Source organism: Hippoglossus stenolepis, chromosome 21, assembly GCF_022539355.2.
Source record: "Hippoglossus stenolepis isolate QCI-W04-F060 chromosome 21, HSTE1.2, whole genome shotgun sequence".
Taxonomy (NCBI): Eukaryota; Metazoa; Chordata; class Actinopteri; order Pleuronectiformes; family Pleuronectidae; genus Hippoglossus; species Hippoglossus stenolepis.
The window spans coordinates 12,283,047-12,298,058 of record NC_061503.1 but is presented as its reverse complement, the minus strand read 5'-3'; the positions used below and the strand labels follow the sequence as shown (position 1 = coordinate 12,298,058).

Below are 15,012 nucleotides of genomic sequence, written 5' to 3'. Positions count from 1 at the left end.
TTCCAAGGTTTTTACTGCTTAATGCCGGCTTGAGCCAGTTTGTGTGAGAGAGAGAGACTTTAAAGAGCATTTTGTGTTATGGTTATAAATTCACCATTTTAACCCTCAATACCTTAAAAACTCCAGCTCCTGGTCATTGCACTAAAGTTTACTGAATCCACACTGAAATATTTTATGTCACCTTAATATTTTTCTGCAGACATTCATGTTCCCCAGAGGATTAATCCTAACAACGTCCCCTGACTTTTTCTCCTATAGCCAACACGAAGTAGACTTTTATAATTTTTAGTGAAACACGGACTCCCCAGACATTCATGTTCCCTTCAGGACAAATCTGGTGATCTCCTCACCCAGGCTCTATAACGCTACCAATATTTAACTAATTTGTTAATTTCATATGTAATAATCAATTATTACATAATAATATAACACATCATTTGTACATACCAACAATATATTGCTGATATGGTAAATTAGATTATGCATATGCTCGGACAGTTATTTATTCATTCATTGATATTTATGTAAATGCGATATTTTAATTGCATAATTATTTGAGTAATGAATGAATATTCATTACTCAAATAATCATTTTTTCCAATATTGATCAGTGCTCTTCATCAGTATTTAGACACATTTTTGAGGATTTTGTCCTCTAGGCTTAAGTATTTATGCTTTATCCACTTTATATTAATCTACTTAATCTTAGTTTAATCTACTTTATAGCCTATTAAATAAGTGTAGTCCTTGTAGGCTACTTAAAGCAGTTTCTGAAGTATACAAGTATGCAAGTTGTTAAAATTACCTCCAAGAAAAACATTAAAATGCTGCAGATTTGAACTAAAAAAAGATTTATTATATCATGTTTTTAAATTGTCTTGTGACATTGTGTTTTCACAGTCAAACTTCACATTAACAATGAGCCGTGCATGGATTCAGGCCATGGATTTATTTTGGTGAAAGGAGCAGATTTTTCCTGGGCTGCCAATCAGTGAGGTGTGTATGAGCGAGTCACTGAACATCACACGCTATTTTTATACCTGTGAATACAGGAAGGCACGAGTCTGCACCTCGAAGTGAGTAAGTCGACTGCTTGTGAGTGCATCTCATTAAAAAAGCACAAGTTCAAAAGTCCCTCAAGGCCAAAGTGTGAACTGAGTTCAAAAATAACAAGTATGACGTCTTCGATCGTCATCAGATGCCAGGGAAGAAAAACAAAAGGTCTCACTCAGAGAGTTTTTCTTTTACGGAAAATCAGATTAGCTGGTTTTTGGTCATACTCTCGATATTGAACACAGCTTATTTAATCAACAAATGATTCATATACGAGCAGAATGTCTTAGTGGTGATAACATCGTACGTTTAACTGAAATAAAACTCTAAACATTACTTCCTGTCAGGTAAAACACCCTTTTGGGTCGTGTTGTGCCTTGAGACGTAGTGATTGACAGGCGACTGGGTTTCCCCGGGGGGAAAGTGGACTGCGGAGGCCAAAGAAAGCCTCTTGGCTTTATATTAAGTCCATCAGAGATCCACAAGTGGAGCTCAGGCTTGTGTTGGTCAGTGAGCTGCCAAAGAGAGCAGCCATGGGAAGCTTAGGCCACTGGGACGTGCTGTGTGACTAATGAGTTTGGTGAAGCTCTTTAAAAACACCAGCACGAGGAGCCAAATGTGCCAAGTGTCTCCACAGAGAAACACAAACCACCGAACTACAGAGGATGTTGATTTAATGTTGTCTGAGTGCACTTATTCGGCATCGTTGATTTCCAACACCTCATTGTGATTCCAAAGAGGTGTTGAATGTCACAAAGCCTCTGATTTAACAGTAAATCATATGGCAGTGCATCATGTGCACATCGTCATGTGTGCAGAGGTGCGAAGATCACACCTACACTGTGTGAAACCTTGAAACTCTCTTCCCTCCGTGTGCAGTTTTCTTCTTCAGGGGAAATTGGAGTGAGAGCAGTGTGCTGGAAGACGCCTGTGGAGGGAAGGGATGCGTCACTGGATTAGTGCCTGAGAATCTGTCCCAGCCTCTTCCCCTCCTGAGCCACCGAGACGCGCCAGAAGGGCACCGACACTCGCCGCTCGCTCCACCAAGCCTTCCACATGAGCCAGCCAAGCCTTAGCTTCCCACCAGGATGAAGAAAGAGAAGAAAACGCATGCTTTACTATTTCTCCTGCTGCTTCACTTCACCTTGGGTAGGTTCTGTGTTGCGTCTTTGTCTGTGGTTAAGACTTCTTGCCTCGCTCTTATCTGGTTAATCCTCTAACGCGCAGAGGGAATGATCATCTCTGTGCCGACTGTTCTCGCTGCTCCTACTTCATATTAAGACGTGTGGCTGTTTGTGTTTTTGATAGCAGAGATTTAAATCCAAATATATTTGTAATTCGTGTCCATCCTTTTCCTCCTTGCTCTCCCTGCTTTCGGTTCCCGCCCTTTTTAGCAAGTGAGTGCAACATCTATCTATTAATTACGCAAACATTTCCCTTAGAAACAGAACCAAATACTTAGACCACTATGAGGTAGTTAAACATTTTATTTGATCACGTCTCTTCCACTCAAATAACACCTTTTTTTTTGTTGCTTTAAAGGGCAATCAGACTATGCTCCATACTTTTATGACAATGGACCCAGCAGCACAAGTGGGAACATGGCCTTGTTCAGCATCTCCGAGGACACACCAGTGGGTAAGTCTCACATGATGAGGTGTCCTGGTCACTTCAACACTCACAGGTCCACGTGAGGGATGAAATTCAGGTGTTTGTTTTAAGCGTAGCGATGAAATGATCGCACACGTTATGAGGCTGCGGCTAATCACTGTAATACCTTTTGGATCGTGACGTACGTCAAGACTGACGGGAAGAAAACAATAGGGGTGGTGGCTCATCTGACCTGATCGTCAAACAAGCCACTTACACTGAATGAGTAACGCTGAGAGCTGAAACGAGGACAGAGCAGAATCGATTACGTCCTTTAAATCACTTCATAAAACATGTTTTTATTAAAAGCCTTTTATTAATTATTGTACTATTTTAATGAGAAACACGCCTTTAATTGTTATTGCTTTAAATCTGAGTTTGAATTTTATTCTTCTATTTACCTTGGTCCTGAAGTGTTTCAATCCTGTAAAGCACTTTGTAAATAAAGTGTATTATTATCATTATGATTTGCACATTTGCTGCATTATTTTAAATGGAGATAGAAATGTCAAATTCTCAGTTTTGTCATTTGTCTTTTGTTTCCACGCAGGCACACAGGTTTACATCCTGAACGGCACAGATCCCGAGGGGGACCCGGTGCGATACGGTCTGACTTTTGAACAGGGCTCCAAGGAATATTTTAGGGTGGAAGCCAAATCTGGAAACGTGACTCTGGTTCAGGAGCTGGACAGAGAGGTGAGTCTGTCAACGAGAATTCAAAAAATAACAATGACGCCGCTGTGGCTCGGCGTGACTTTTACTTTTGTCTTGGTAGAAACAAGCTGAGATCTCGATGCTCGTGAGCATCACGGACGGTCGAAATAAAGTAAGCTCTCACTATGTGATACTGACTTTGTACGGTCGTTGCTGTAAAAATAGATTTGTGGAAAGTGCTGTGACATAATTAATACAAACATCCGGAAATGTATTATATTCACAGTCTAAACTGGAATGTGTTTAAATGTGTAGAATTATCTGTCTGATCACTTTTAGTTCATTATTTAAAAAAAGGATGCAGCTTTTGTATCAGTGCAGTTATTTTCATTCTTGTTTGTGTCGTTGTTTTCAGGTTGTTGAGACAGTGAGAGTTTTTGTCACTGACACCAATGATGAACCACCTGCATTTCAAAACCTGCCTTTCATCATCAATATCCCAGAGGTACAGGGCATCAAACACATACACCTGCAGAGAATCCCTTCTATATGTCCAGCTGTGCCATGAACCACCACGACCACTTAGTCTTTTTAAAATCTCTCGTCTCTTTGCCAGGACACTGCTCCAGGAGATAGCATCTACAGGGTCGTGGCATTGGATAAGGACATGGGCTCGGGAGGCAGCGTCTCTTATTATCTACAGGTAACTTTACATTACTATACAACTTTACCTTTTCATTGTCATGCAGATGAATTTCTTAGTGAACCACATGATACCAAAGCACATTTTTTCAAACGATTCTTTACATAAATAATGATAAAGCTTCATGTTGAATTTCAAGCATTAAATCTTGCTTGATCCTTCTTAAAGGTCCAGTGTGTAGAATTTAGTGCCATCTAGTGGTGAAGTTGCATGTTGTAGCTGAATACCCCTCACCTCACCCTCCCCTTCCAAACATGGCGGCCTCCGTAGAGAAGACCCTCTCCAGATGTAAATATAAAGTATTTAACTATAAAGAGCCCATTCTAGGGTAAAGAAAACAACAATTCGTACAATTTAGATGATTACACACTCGACAAAACATCCATAGGATTTTGTTATATTTAATTTCTGCCAATAGATCCCGTTCCTCTAAAACGTACACACTGAACCTTTAACCGCTGCACCCTGGAGTTCAGCCTGAAGTATTTTCTGTTGTAACACAAATGCACCGTTGTTATCCTCCCTGTGATACAGCTAACTGGCTCGGTGTGGCCCGAGCATGTGTGGGTGGGAGCAGAGGTCAAGCTGGCATCATGGGAGCTGCCATGTGGAGAGAGGAAAAAGGGCATTTGAATGATGGGACAGTGTGCGGAGGGTGGAAGATTAATCTCATACCAGAGAGCAGTGTGGAAATGGTGTTACCTTGGCGGATTAAATTTCAATTACATTTGAGCAAGGCATCGGAAGTTTAATAGGGGCTTAGGTTTTGGTGACAGCTCCCATGTTGTTCCTGCTCATGTGTTAAATGTGTAGAGAGTGTATCCTGCTGAGGGTGCATCGAAAAAAAGGTCAAGGTCGAACAGAGGCATTGCTGAGGCGATGCAAAAAGCAAAGGGCGTGTGTGTTGTTGTTGTCGTAAACACAGCTGACTCTGTGGCGTGTTCTGCATTTTCCAGACCTCCCAGTTTGCCAAGTTCACCATCGACGGCAACAGCGGGATCCTCCGAGTCAAACCAGGGGAGACTCTGGACTACGAGACCACGCCGACACATTTCGTGACAGTGGTGGCAAAGGTGAGAAGTCGCTGGCACGCTTTGGGTTTGGGTCTGAAACACACATTTATCAACCGGCGAGCAGTGTGGCTAACACCACGAGAGTTTAGGAATTAACCACATCAAGAGCATTGAATTAATTTGTTGACTTCTGCACATGACACAAGGCAACACTGAGTCTGCTGATGGCCAAAGTTCACGGAAGGTTCAGTCTCGATTAAGCTTCCAGAACACGTTTGCTGAGCTTCCTCAGTCACTACAGGTGAAGGAAAGTAGTCTAAAGTGCTGACAGTGTTTAGTCAACGGGATTAAACTGAAGTGTACCTCAGTTCTTTCTGTGGACTGCTACACTGTAGATACTGTCACTTAAATACCCGTCTTCAATGACTCTTGGTAAATCAGATACTAACATGTTGAAGCTATGATATAACGTACATATTCAATTTTGGGTTTAATCGTTGCCATCAGTTCAGTTTGTCTTACTGATGGTTAACCTGAGAAAAAAGACATTACCATGTTTTTTCCATCTTCTGCAACACACAGCCATGCAACTACTGCCAGTATTTTATATGATCTTCTTTTATTTGTGTGATACTGTTGAGATAGTAAACAGAAACTAACCTGATCAAACCATTTCATAGACTGTATATAAAGAATGTATGTCGTTCATCTTTGTATCGAGTCTATGATGTCTGAGCAGTTCTTTATCTAAACATTTCGATGGTTTAAAAGAAAAACAAAGGCCATGAGTTACATTAGATTTGATTTATTTGGGATTTAAAACTAACTTGTGGCTTGTGTGTGGCGCAAAGATCCCACATTTCCAGATGTGAAATGAAAACGTCCTAAACCAAATCATTAATTCAAGATAAACTTCAGATAAAAGTATCTGCTGAACGTGTAGATTTAGATTTATTTCTATGAACATAATACAATTGTTGAACTTTCTTAACTTTGGGCCTCGCTGTTTGTTTCCTCAGGATGGCGGAGGAAAGTACAAGGGGAAGCATCAGGTGTTGACCTCCACAGCCACCATCACAGTTAACGTAATCGATGCCCAGGACATGCCTCCATCCTTCGTAGGGACCCCTTACTTTGGCTACGTCTACGAAGTCTCAGTTCCTGTGAGTCCTCCTTTGATTCTCTGTACAGCCGTGCTGGTGATGAGGATGTTTGATTTTCTCTACATTAAGTCCTATTACTTTCCTGCAGGGATCTGAAATATTCACGGTGTATGCCAAAGATGGAGATCAAGGCAATCCTAACCCCATCCATTATTCCATCATGAATGGTGAGAACCACACATGAATAACTCCACTTTGAGATGTGTTGTGTATTTTCTTTTATCTCTTTTTAACTTCATCAGTCTCCAGACACATTCACAGCATCTCTGTCATCACCTTCCAGGTAGTGATGGTGTCTTTGACATAAATAGCACCAGCGGATGCATCACCCTGACAACTTATCCGTCTCTTCTGAAGAACGAATTATATGAAATCAAAGTCAAGGTGAGTGTTATTCCTTTATGTTAATCGACTCTTACACGTGTAATAAAATGTGTGTATATGTATAATGTGCTATTTCAACGTCAGGCGTCTGAGATTGGACCAGAGGATCGGCTGTTTGACTACGACCTCACCCTAGTGACAGTCCGCGTGGTGGATCTCAACAACCACCCTCCGACCTTTTATGGAGAGAATGGACCACAGAGCAAGTTTGAGGTCACCATGTATGAGCATCCGCCTGCAGGGGAGATCCTCCGGGGCTTTAAGATCACCGTCAACGACTCCGATCAGGTGCGTTTATTCCCAAATCTCACACAATGATCTTTTGATTTCCTCCTTAGGGTTAATTGGTGTGTGTGTGTGTGTGTGTGTGTGTGTGTGTGTGTGTGTGTGTGTGTGTGTGTGTGTGTGTGTGTGTGTGTGTGTGTGTGTGTGTGTGTGTGTGTGTGTGGACAGAAGCTGGTGCTTGTAGGATTGTATTTCAAATGTTGTGTTGAGTTCATTCCCCTGAGGACAGATGCACTAATACCTCCAGGTAAAACATTGCATAAACATCTGCCAACGAGCCTCAGAGGTACAAGCAGTTATGCAACACCATTTAGAAATGTCCATAAAATCTGCCAAAACATCATCTGCCGGATTTATTTTACCTTCCTTTTTGTTTAAAATCCGTCCAGTTTTAACTGAGGTCACCTTGAGTCTGACGAACCCTCAGGTTTATTGATTTTTCTTTATTTATGTAAGTGATTCACAGCTCCGACGTTCATGCTGTTTGTTTTGTTTTTCCCTCGCAGGGAGCGAACGCTAAATTTAAGCTGAGGCTCGTGGGGCCGAGTCGAGTGCTGCGGGTGGTTCCCCAGACGGTTCTCAATGAAGCGCAGGTGACCATCATTGTGGAAGACTCATCTGGCATCGACTACGAAAAAGGATCAACCCTGTCTTTTAAGGTTCGAACTATGATGGTGACAAGTCTTTAATCTCAGGCTGCAACTGATGATTATTATCACCTTTTCCTACCATCTTCTCCTGGTATCTGGTTATATGCTTTACTTACAGATCTTATTGAATTTCATGTTTTCTTCGACCAACAGCCCAAAGCCCAGAGATGTGTTGTTGTCATGAGAGTTGTTATCGATAAATATCTGCCGCTAAAGTTCAAATTAAACACAGATTCATAGTCCACAGAGGATGAATCCTATTACCTGTTACTCGCTTGTTTATTTCTCATGCAATAACCACTCTCTGGCCATTTATTACAGTTAAATCTATTTTACTACAAGTAAATATTAAAAAACTAAATTTGATATCAGACAGTTACTTTAAAATGATGGTTAAAGCCTCTCAGAGTGTGTTTTTCCTGCCAATCAATAAACTCATAAATTGACTGAACGAACATTTCCTCACTGGTTTAACCACACTTTGCGTGTGTGTGTCTGCAGCTGCTGGCGGTGGAGATCGACACCCCCGAGCGCTTCAGTGCGACGGCCGACATCGTCATCAACCTGCTGGACACAAACGACAACGTCCCCAAGTTCACCTCCGAGTACTACATCGTCAGGGTCCCCGAGAACTCCCCTGGAGACTCCAGCGTTGTGTCTGTTACAGTAAGCACATCGTGATTAAACTCTGCTCTAACCTGACCAAAGAGATTATACAATCCATCAGTCCTCCAGTAAACACGTATTACTCGGTGGAGTTCATTAGGTGAAAGCAGGTTGTTGCCAGGCCCAAAAAAGCTCAGCACTCCCTCCATCAGCCTTTGTTCTTCTATGTTGTCGTTCCTCCTTTTGAAATTCACGTCTCCACGTGACGTCCTCACATCTGCCTTCATCTACACCTCGGCTATTAATAATGGAAATATTCACACGTTTTTTCTCGTCCTGTCTGTGGCACTGTGTATTATCCCGCGGCAAATACATTCAAGCTGCACAGTGTGTGGGTAAAAAGCTTAATTTTGCCCCAAGGTTAATCACGCTGACCTACACCTCCATCCCTAATCACAGCAGGAACAGATTTACAGTGCGCCCCACCCACCCTGCATGAGCTTAAGACCCCGGCTCATCGTCCTCAATCAGATCCAGTAAAAACATTTAATCTGAGTCACCTTGTGGGAGGTGTTTTTTGCCACTGAATGTAACTGTATTTAATGCACTTGATCAGATAGGTAAATATTCTTGTTTACCAAGTGTATTTTGTCGACAAGTGTCCTGCTGCTGATCTCTGTCCGGTTTCTTTTTCCTTCAGGCAAACGATCCAGATTCAGGACCATGGGGTGAAGTCAAATACACAATTTATGGATCGGGATCAGATTTGTAAGTTTAAAAACTTTCACTCCTGCTTCTTTAAGTTTGCTCTGATCTGATACTTTACCCTCGCACCTGCACAAAACACCTTTCACAGAATAACATGTATATTTATGGTATAAGTCACAACTACTCAGAGGTTCAGGGTGTTTGGTAAACTTCGCCAACAGGACACATGTCTTGATTCATCTCTGTCTCTTTGATGGAGGAGGTGAGCAGGAAACCGGTCTGATTGGCCCCTCCGCTGCACAAACAGCTCGCTCTAAAATGGCTGCAAGATGCTGGCTAATCTCCTAATTGGATTGGAGGGTTAAAAATAGACAGCCCAGCCCGTCTCACATAAGGAGAGCCAATTAACATGCAGTGTGACAGCTGGAGCCACAGAGACGGCAGCTCTTGAAAAGCAAGGCAGCGTGCGGCGAAGGGAAAGTGAGAATTTATGCTCGTCTGCAGGCAGCAACCCGAGTTAATTGTGTGAAAGTTATCAGGAGCGAGGCAACTTGTGAAATTTCACAGTGCAGAGCGAGACAGAAAGGACGACTGAATAACAGCAGTAAAACCAAGGGTGCACAAGAAAGTGCTCTGAGAGATACGTGAAATGCAGCAGAATCCTTTCAATCTGTTATTTTTCTTTTAGTATTATAGGATATTTTAAGTTACTCTGAAGTTGAAAGGTTTTGTTTAAAAAATGACGGCCTTGGGGAACATTGGTGCAGTCTATCGCATGACAGGGGGTTCATCATCAAGCATTATCTTCTGCCACCTGAGGTTATCATTAGATAAAAATTGCTTGTTTTTTATGTTTATGTATTTTTACGAGAAAATAGAATAACATACACGATATTCTAAAAAGAGAATTAAATAAAAAATCCTTCAAATCTGAATAGATTATTATAGCTTGTTATAAATATTTACTCTACCACATCCTGTAATAATTTAATCAACAACTAAAAACATAAATACAAAATAAAATAATAAAATAATAATAATAAAATAATAATAAGTATAAAAAAAGCAGATAAATTGTTTCTAAGGACAAGAAAAAGCTGAAAAGATTTTGCCAACACATCTTGTGTATTATTCTCTGACCAATCCCAACTTTGTGTAAAATGTTACTGAAATTGATGCCTTAGTTATCAATTTATTAATTTATCAGATCAAGAAAAGTACAGCAAAGACAAAAACAGTAAGTAGAAATTGAAAAGATGAAACAGTCACAGGAATTAACATCTTAACCATTTTACAACATGCTCCTTCACCTGCGTAGCAGGACAGTCTGCGTTTCAGAGTGAACTGTTAAGAGTCATGTGCAGATTCACAGACAGGATGTGAATATCACCTGTGCTGTCAATTATGATGCCCTTCTTAGAAAGTGGTTGAGTGGGATGTGTTAACCACAGACGGCTGTGGTCGTGACTCATGACACCTTCTGAACCTGCAGGTTTTACATCCACCGGTTGTCAGGCCTCATTTCCACGCAGCCCTGGACCAGCCTGGACGCAGAGTTCAGGTCCAAGTACAACTTTTACGTCAAGGCCGAGGATTCGGAGGCAAAGTACAGTTTGGCTGAAGTCTTTGTCACCGTGCTCGACATGAACGACCACACTCCGGCATTTGATCACAAACTCCTGGAGAAGACCATGATCATCGGGACACCGGTCAGAGTGGAGGTAGATGATGCTGCTTCATTGTGGTGTTAGTGCAGAACAAAGAAATGATTATGATATGGAGCTGGTCTTACTCTGCTACTTCTTACAGGCAGTGGATGAAGATGCAGAGTCTCCGAATAACGTCATCGAGTACTCCATCATGAAAGCCGATCCGGACAACGCATTTGACATCAACGCCGACACCGGGGAGATCCAGCTGAAGTCGTACATCAAGTCCATGGAGATTGTGCAGAACATCACCAAGCAGAAAGACTGCAAGTGGTCCCTGGTGGTCCAGGCCAGGGACCGGGGTTCTCCGTCCTTCAGCACGACAGCCGTTGTCAATATCGACATCACGGAGGCGGTAAGACCTGTTTCGACTCGCAGCACGCTCGCAGCGCTTTCTACTCCGAGCCCGAGCTGTAGATTCAAGCTGCTCGACATATGATAACAGGCATTATTGCTGTGCAGCTGCTCATTCAACATCACTTCATAACATTTAATTTATGTTCTTTAAAGGATAATGTTTTTTTTTTATGCTTTTATTATTATCAACAAGTCCCAAAACCAGCAATAAATTCATCCTGCTATCAACTGATTTTATCAAACAGTGTGCCTCTGTTGTCCAAAAGATAAAGTGGTGTTAACTTAACATTGAATAAACATCCAGCTGAGGTGGAGCAACATTAGCATTCATTTGAAGTTGTGTATCTATCATCCAGATAAATGTTAGTCCAACAGTCAGTCAGATTTAAGCTCTGTTTTGGTCCTCACACCTTTTTGTTTCTTATTAACGTTATAAATTAGTTATAATGTTTTTAACAATATATTTTTGATTATATTAGTTGGTATTCCATTAATACATTTTCAAAGGGTTCCCTAACTTTACAATGGTAATTTATACTGGAGCAATTAATATGAATAAGTGTTTTTATTTCATAGATTCTGTTATAAATGTTGTTGATAAATGTATTTTAAACAAGAGGTCAAAGGAGACTTGGGTCGCTTTTTCACAGCTTATTAATTAATACATTGCACTTATAATTAATTATATAAAGCATTAGTTTCAACTTTAAAAGTCTTTTTTAAAATAACCTTATCAGACAGTTTCCCTTTATTATTAATATAGTGAAAATGGCCATGATCATCATAATGAATTGTTTGGTCTTTTAGTTTTGAATAGTTTGGAGGGTGATAGAGGAATAAAATACAGGTTGTTTGTGTAGATAAAACAATATTTGTTAGTTGAATAAATAAATTCTGGTTTTGGTCGCTTTGAAATATTTAATATAAATGAACAGAAGCATTATCCTTTAAAGTTTTTGGTATCCATGATTTTTTTAATACTTCATGTTCTCACAGTGTTTTCATTCCTTCACTCTTCATGATGAGATGACTTCTTGGTCTTGTGTCTGTGTCTCTGTGTATCGTGCTTTTCAGATCAAGGGCCGAGTTATTTCTTACTTCATGGGCCTCAGCAAGCGTCCGCTGACTATTTTTGGAATTTGTTTCAGCGTTGTCACGTCCCTCATTTTACTAACAATCTGCATATCCACGATCCTCTACTGTAGCGCAGTGAAAAGGTCGAGAATCAACCCCGAGAGTAACTATATCAAAGTGGTCCGCAGAGTCAAGTGAGAAATAACTGACACGTGTTCCACTATTCATTCATAACCTTTGAAAAGATTTATTTTTTTACTGGTTTTGTCTGTAAAAGAGTACTGGGGCACCTTGGAGGGAATGAAATGACAATATCATAGAAAAATATTTTCTATTTTCCTTTTTAAAATTTTTTTTTCTCGTAATGAAATAAGGATTTTTATACCAAATCCCACCTTTGATCATTTGAAATACTTATATTAATTATAATATTAGTTTATCTGGCTACATGACAAAGATGAAGCCTCTAGACCTGAAACCTCGCCTCTACACCTTTTAGATGAAGATCTAAACCTGGATTTGTTCATTTCTCACACAACCATTCACATCACTCATGTTTTGGTGTCTTGAACTGTCCTCGCTCTTGTTCAGCCCTCATCGATCACACGCCAAAGACAAACCCTCACACACCGCACTGCCAGACGCATTCCCAACAACTCCCTGTAGTGTTGTGCTTTAGTTTCTTAGCTTTGCATCAGCAGTCCTGTACTGTAGGACAGAGGAAGACGGATGAGTGGGTGTGAGAGTGTTGCATCGTTGGTAGACGTGTTGTTTGGGGCCTCCTCTGTCAGTGCTTTTCACACTCATCTATCATGCTTGCATGCTTCGGGCAAATGCTGCGCTAACATTTGCAGTCAGTCCCCTGGACTCGATTTAAACTCTTTTATTTGTGCTCTTTTACAGACTCCTCTCAAGGGGCATATGGCGGCCTTTTTAATGAAAAGTAGGGACAGTCCTATGAGAGCTCTAGGCATGGTCACTGTTATCATTAGCGTGTTGGTAGGGGTGACGGTCTTGATCTCTACGGCTATGTACATGCGCAACTCAAAGTCCAACAGGATTGTGCCGACGCGTCGCATCATTAAGAGGCGACCCAAGGACCAGCAGCCCTGGACCTTCCAGATGCCCGTCATCAAATTCAACAACCCTGCAGAGAAGTTCCACGTCGACGACCCAGAGCGGGACAGCTGCAGCCCGCGGACAAAGCCTCCACCCCCCAGCGCCCCTTCTCTGCCCCCTCCACCCCCGTCTTACACACGGCCAAGTGAGAGGTCCCGGGCGGTCCCAACAATATCCGGTGCTCTGGCCTCTAAAGGCTCGAAGAAAGTAAAATCGCATCATCGAAAAGAGGGAAACATGAGCTCTGCTTTAGTGTCGGAGCTTAAGATGAAGCTGGAGCAGAAGATGATTGAGAACAACCAGGGTTATTATTAACACACACGTCATGTTTAAGGCTTCTCAGTCCGTTCTTTGACGACTCCACTGCCCTGAGCTCATCTACTGACCAAGAGTACTCACCTGAACCTCGTGTTATGATCTGGTAGAGTGGGCCTACCTTTAGACTGTGACGTTATAAGGCTGTAACGGGAAGGTTTGCAGATATTTATGTCTTAATATGAGAGAATAAACAATGGGATCTACTGCATCCTTTGCTTAGATAAGGAGCGGAGGAGAGGGCTCGAGTCTGCGGGTGGTGCGGTCGTAGATAAATCACTACACTGACATCTTGAGGAGGATTACATCATCTTAAGAGTGAGAAGCACCACTGTAATTGACCCAGGGAGAGGATTTACTGAGTACACGTCAGTTACATAACTTCCTGAAAAGTGAAACGTTCGACACTTTTCAACGTGAGAGGGATTTCACCCGATAAATCCTAGAAATACGAAATCTTCTTGCTTGACAGAGCATGCAGCTGAATGACACGGTCATGAAAAACCTGTTTATATAAAGTGCTAAAGGACCTGTGTGTTTATATTTTTACTGTGTTACATCAGCCGCTTGAAAGCTGAGAAGTTGCTCTTTTGTATGATTACAATGTGCCACTGTAGGTTTTCACAGTAACACGAGCTGCGTTGCTTTTATTGATTTGACTGTGTGAGTGTAGAAAAAATGTGCTTTTATATAAATGTACATGGGTCCAATTTCAAGGTACAGCACTGTATTATTTTCATCATTTTGAATGTACATACAGTATATGACAAGATATGAACATTACAAAAACATGAAGTACAAATAAAACAAATGTAAAAATTAGATATAGCTCAGATTTCTATGTATATAACTTGCTTGGACATTTTCTTTATAGATATATATAATTTAATTATAGAATCTGTGTCAAATATTTAGGCTCCACACACACACACACACTTTTACCATTTTACTCTCCAATGCCTTCAATTGTAGGCAAATGCAGTTAAATCGCTGTAATAAATATTTATAAATATGAATATCTATCAGACTATATCTTAACTTATATCTATATTAAATAAGTTAAACTATATATCTCACAATATATTACATTTGCCTGGTCCTATAAAGTAACATATTTGTACCGTCTTTGTACCGTCTTGATTTTGAATAAATATTTGAAAATAAAGTGGTCTGTGCTCTACTTTGTCCGGAGGCTGCATTAGTAAAACTTTCAACACCTCATTTCTGTTTATTTGTGTTAAGTTTTTAAGTTTATTTGATGTAGTTAGTTTAATTTAAATTAAGATATTAGTAAAGAAAAAAGTATTTAACGTGACAAAGTTTTGCTTTATTTACTCAGGGGGGATTGTAAATGCAGGACTGTTATTTACCGTGGAGTATTTTATTAGTTTTATTGGTACTTTTAGTTGAACTTAATATTAATATGGAAACAAAATCATATATGTACATATATTTTACATGATCGTAATTTTCAATAATTAACAATTGTTTATTTAGCTGTTAAAAATCATACATTCTATAATAAGCTATGTGAGCTAATAATTAATGCGGTGTGGATATGATGAATAC

The 15,012-nt window shown here is 40.6% G+C and overlaps 1 protein-coding gene across 3 annotated transcripts; it reads left to right on the top strand.

Annotated features, from left to right (window-relative positions):
- Positions 1-1,806: 1,806 nt before the first annotated feature.
- On the top strand, positions 1,807-14,608 carry LOC118100158 (cadherin-related family member 1). Of its 3 annotated transcripts, none has more exons than XM_035144931.2 (18): positions 1,807-2,202; positions 2,448-2,450; positions 2,596-2,691; positions 3,254-3,399; positions 3,479-3,529; positions 3,773-3,862; positions 3,974-4,060; positions 5,017-5,133; positions 6,093-6,236; positions 6,325-6,403; positions 6,520-6,620; positions 6,705-6,908; positions 7,412-7,564; positions 8,057-8,221; positions 8,862-8,929; positions 10,362-10,590; positions 10,679-10,933; positions 12,010-12,778. In XM_035144931.2, exons 1-18 carry the CDS (start codon positions 2,142-2,144, stop codon positions 12,205-12,207), a joined length of 2,247 nt encoding a protein of 748 aa, XP_035000822.1. In that variant the 5' UTR covers positions 1,807-2,141; the 3' UTR covers positions 12,208-12,778. The 3 variants fall into 3 exon arrangements, with proteins under 3 accessions (XP_035000822.1, XP_035000821.1, XP_035000820.1); XM_035144929.2 differs by lacking the exon at positions 12,010-12,778 and adding an exon at positions 12,913-14,608 and having other exon boundaries at positions 1,853-2,202; XM_035144930.2 differs by lacking the exons at positions 2,448-2,450; positions 12,010-12,778 and adding an exon at positions 12,913-14,608 and having other exon boundaries at positions 1,842-2,202.
- The last annotated feature ends 404 nt before the right edge of the window (positions 14,609-15,012 follow it).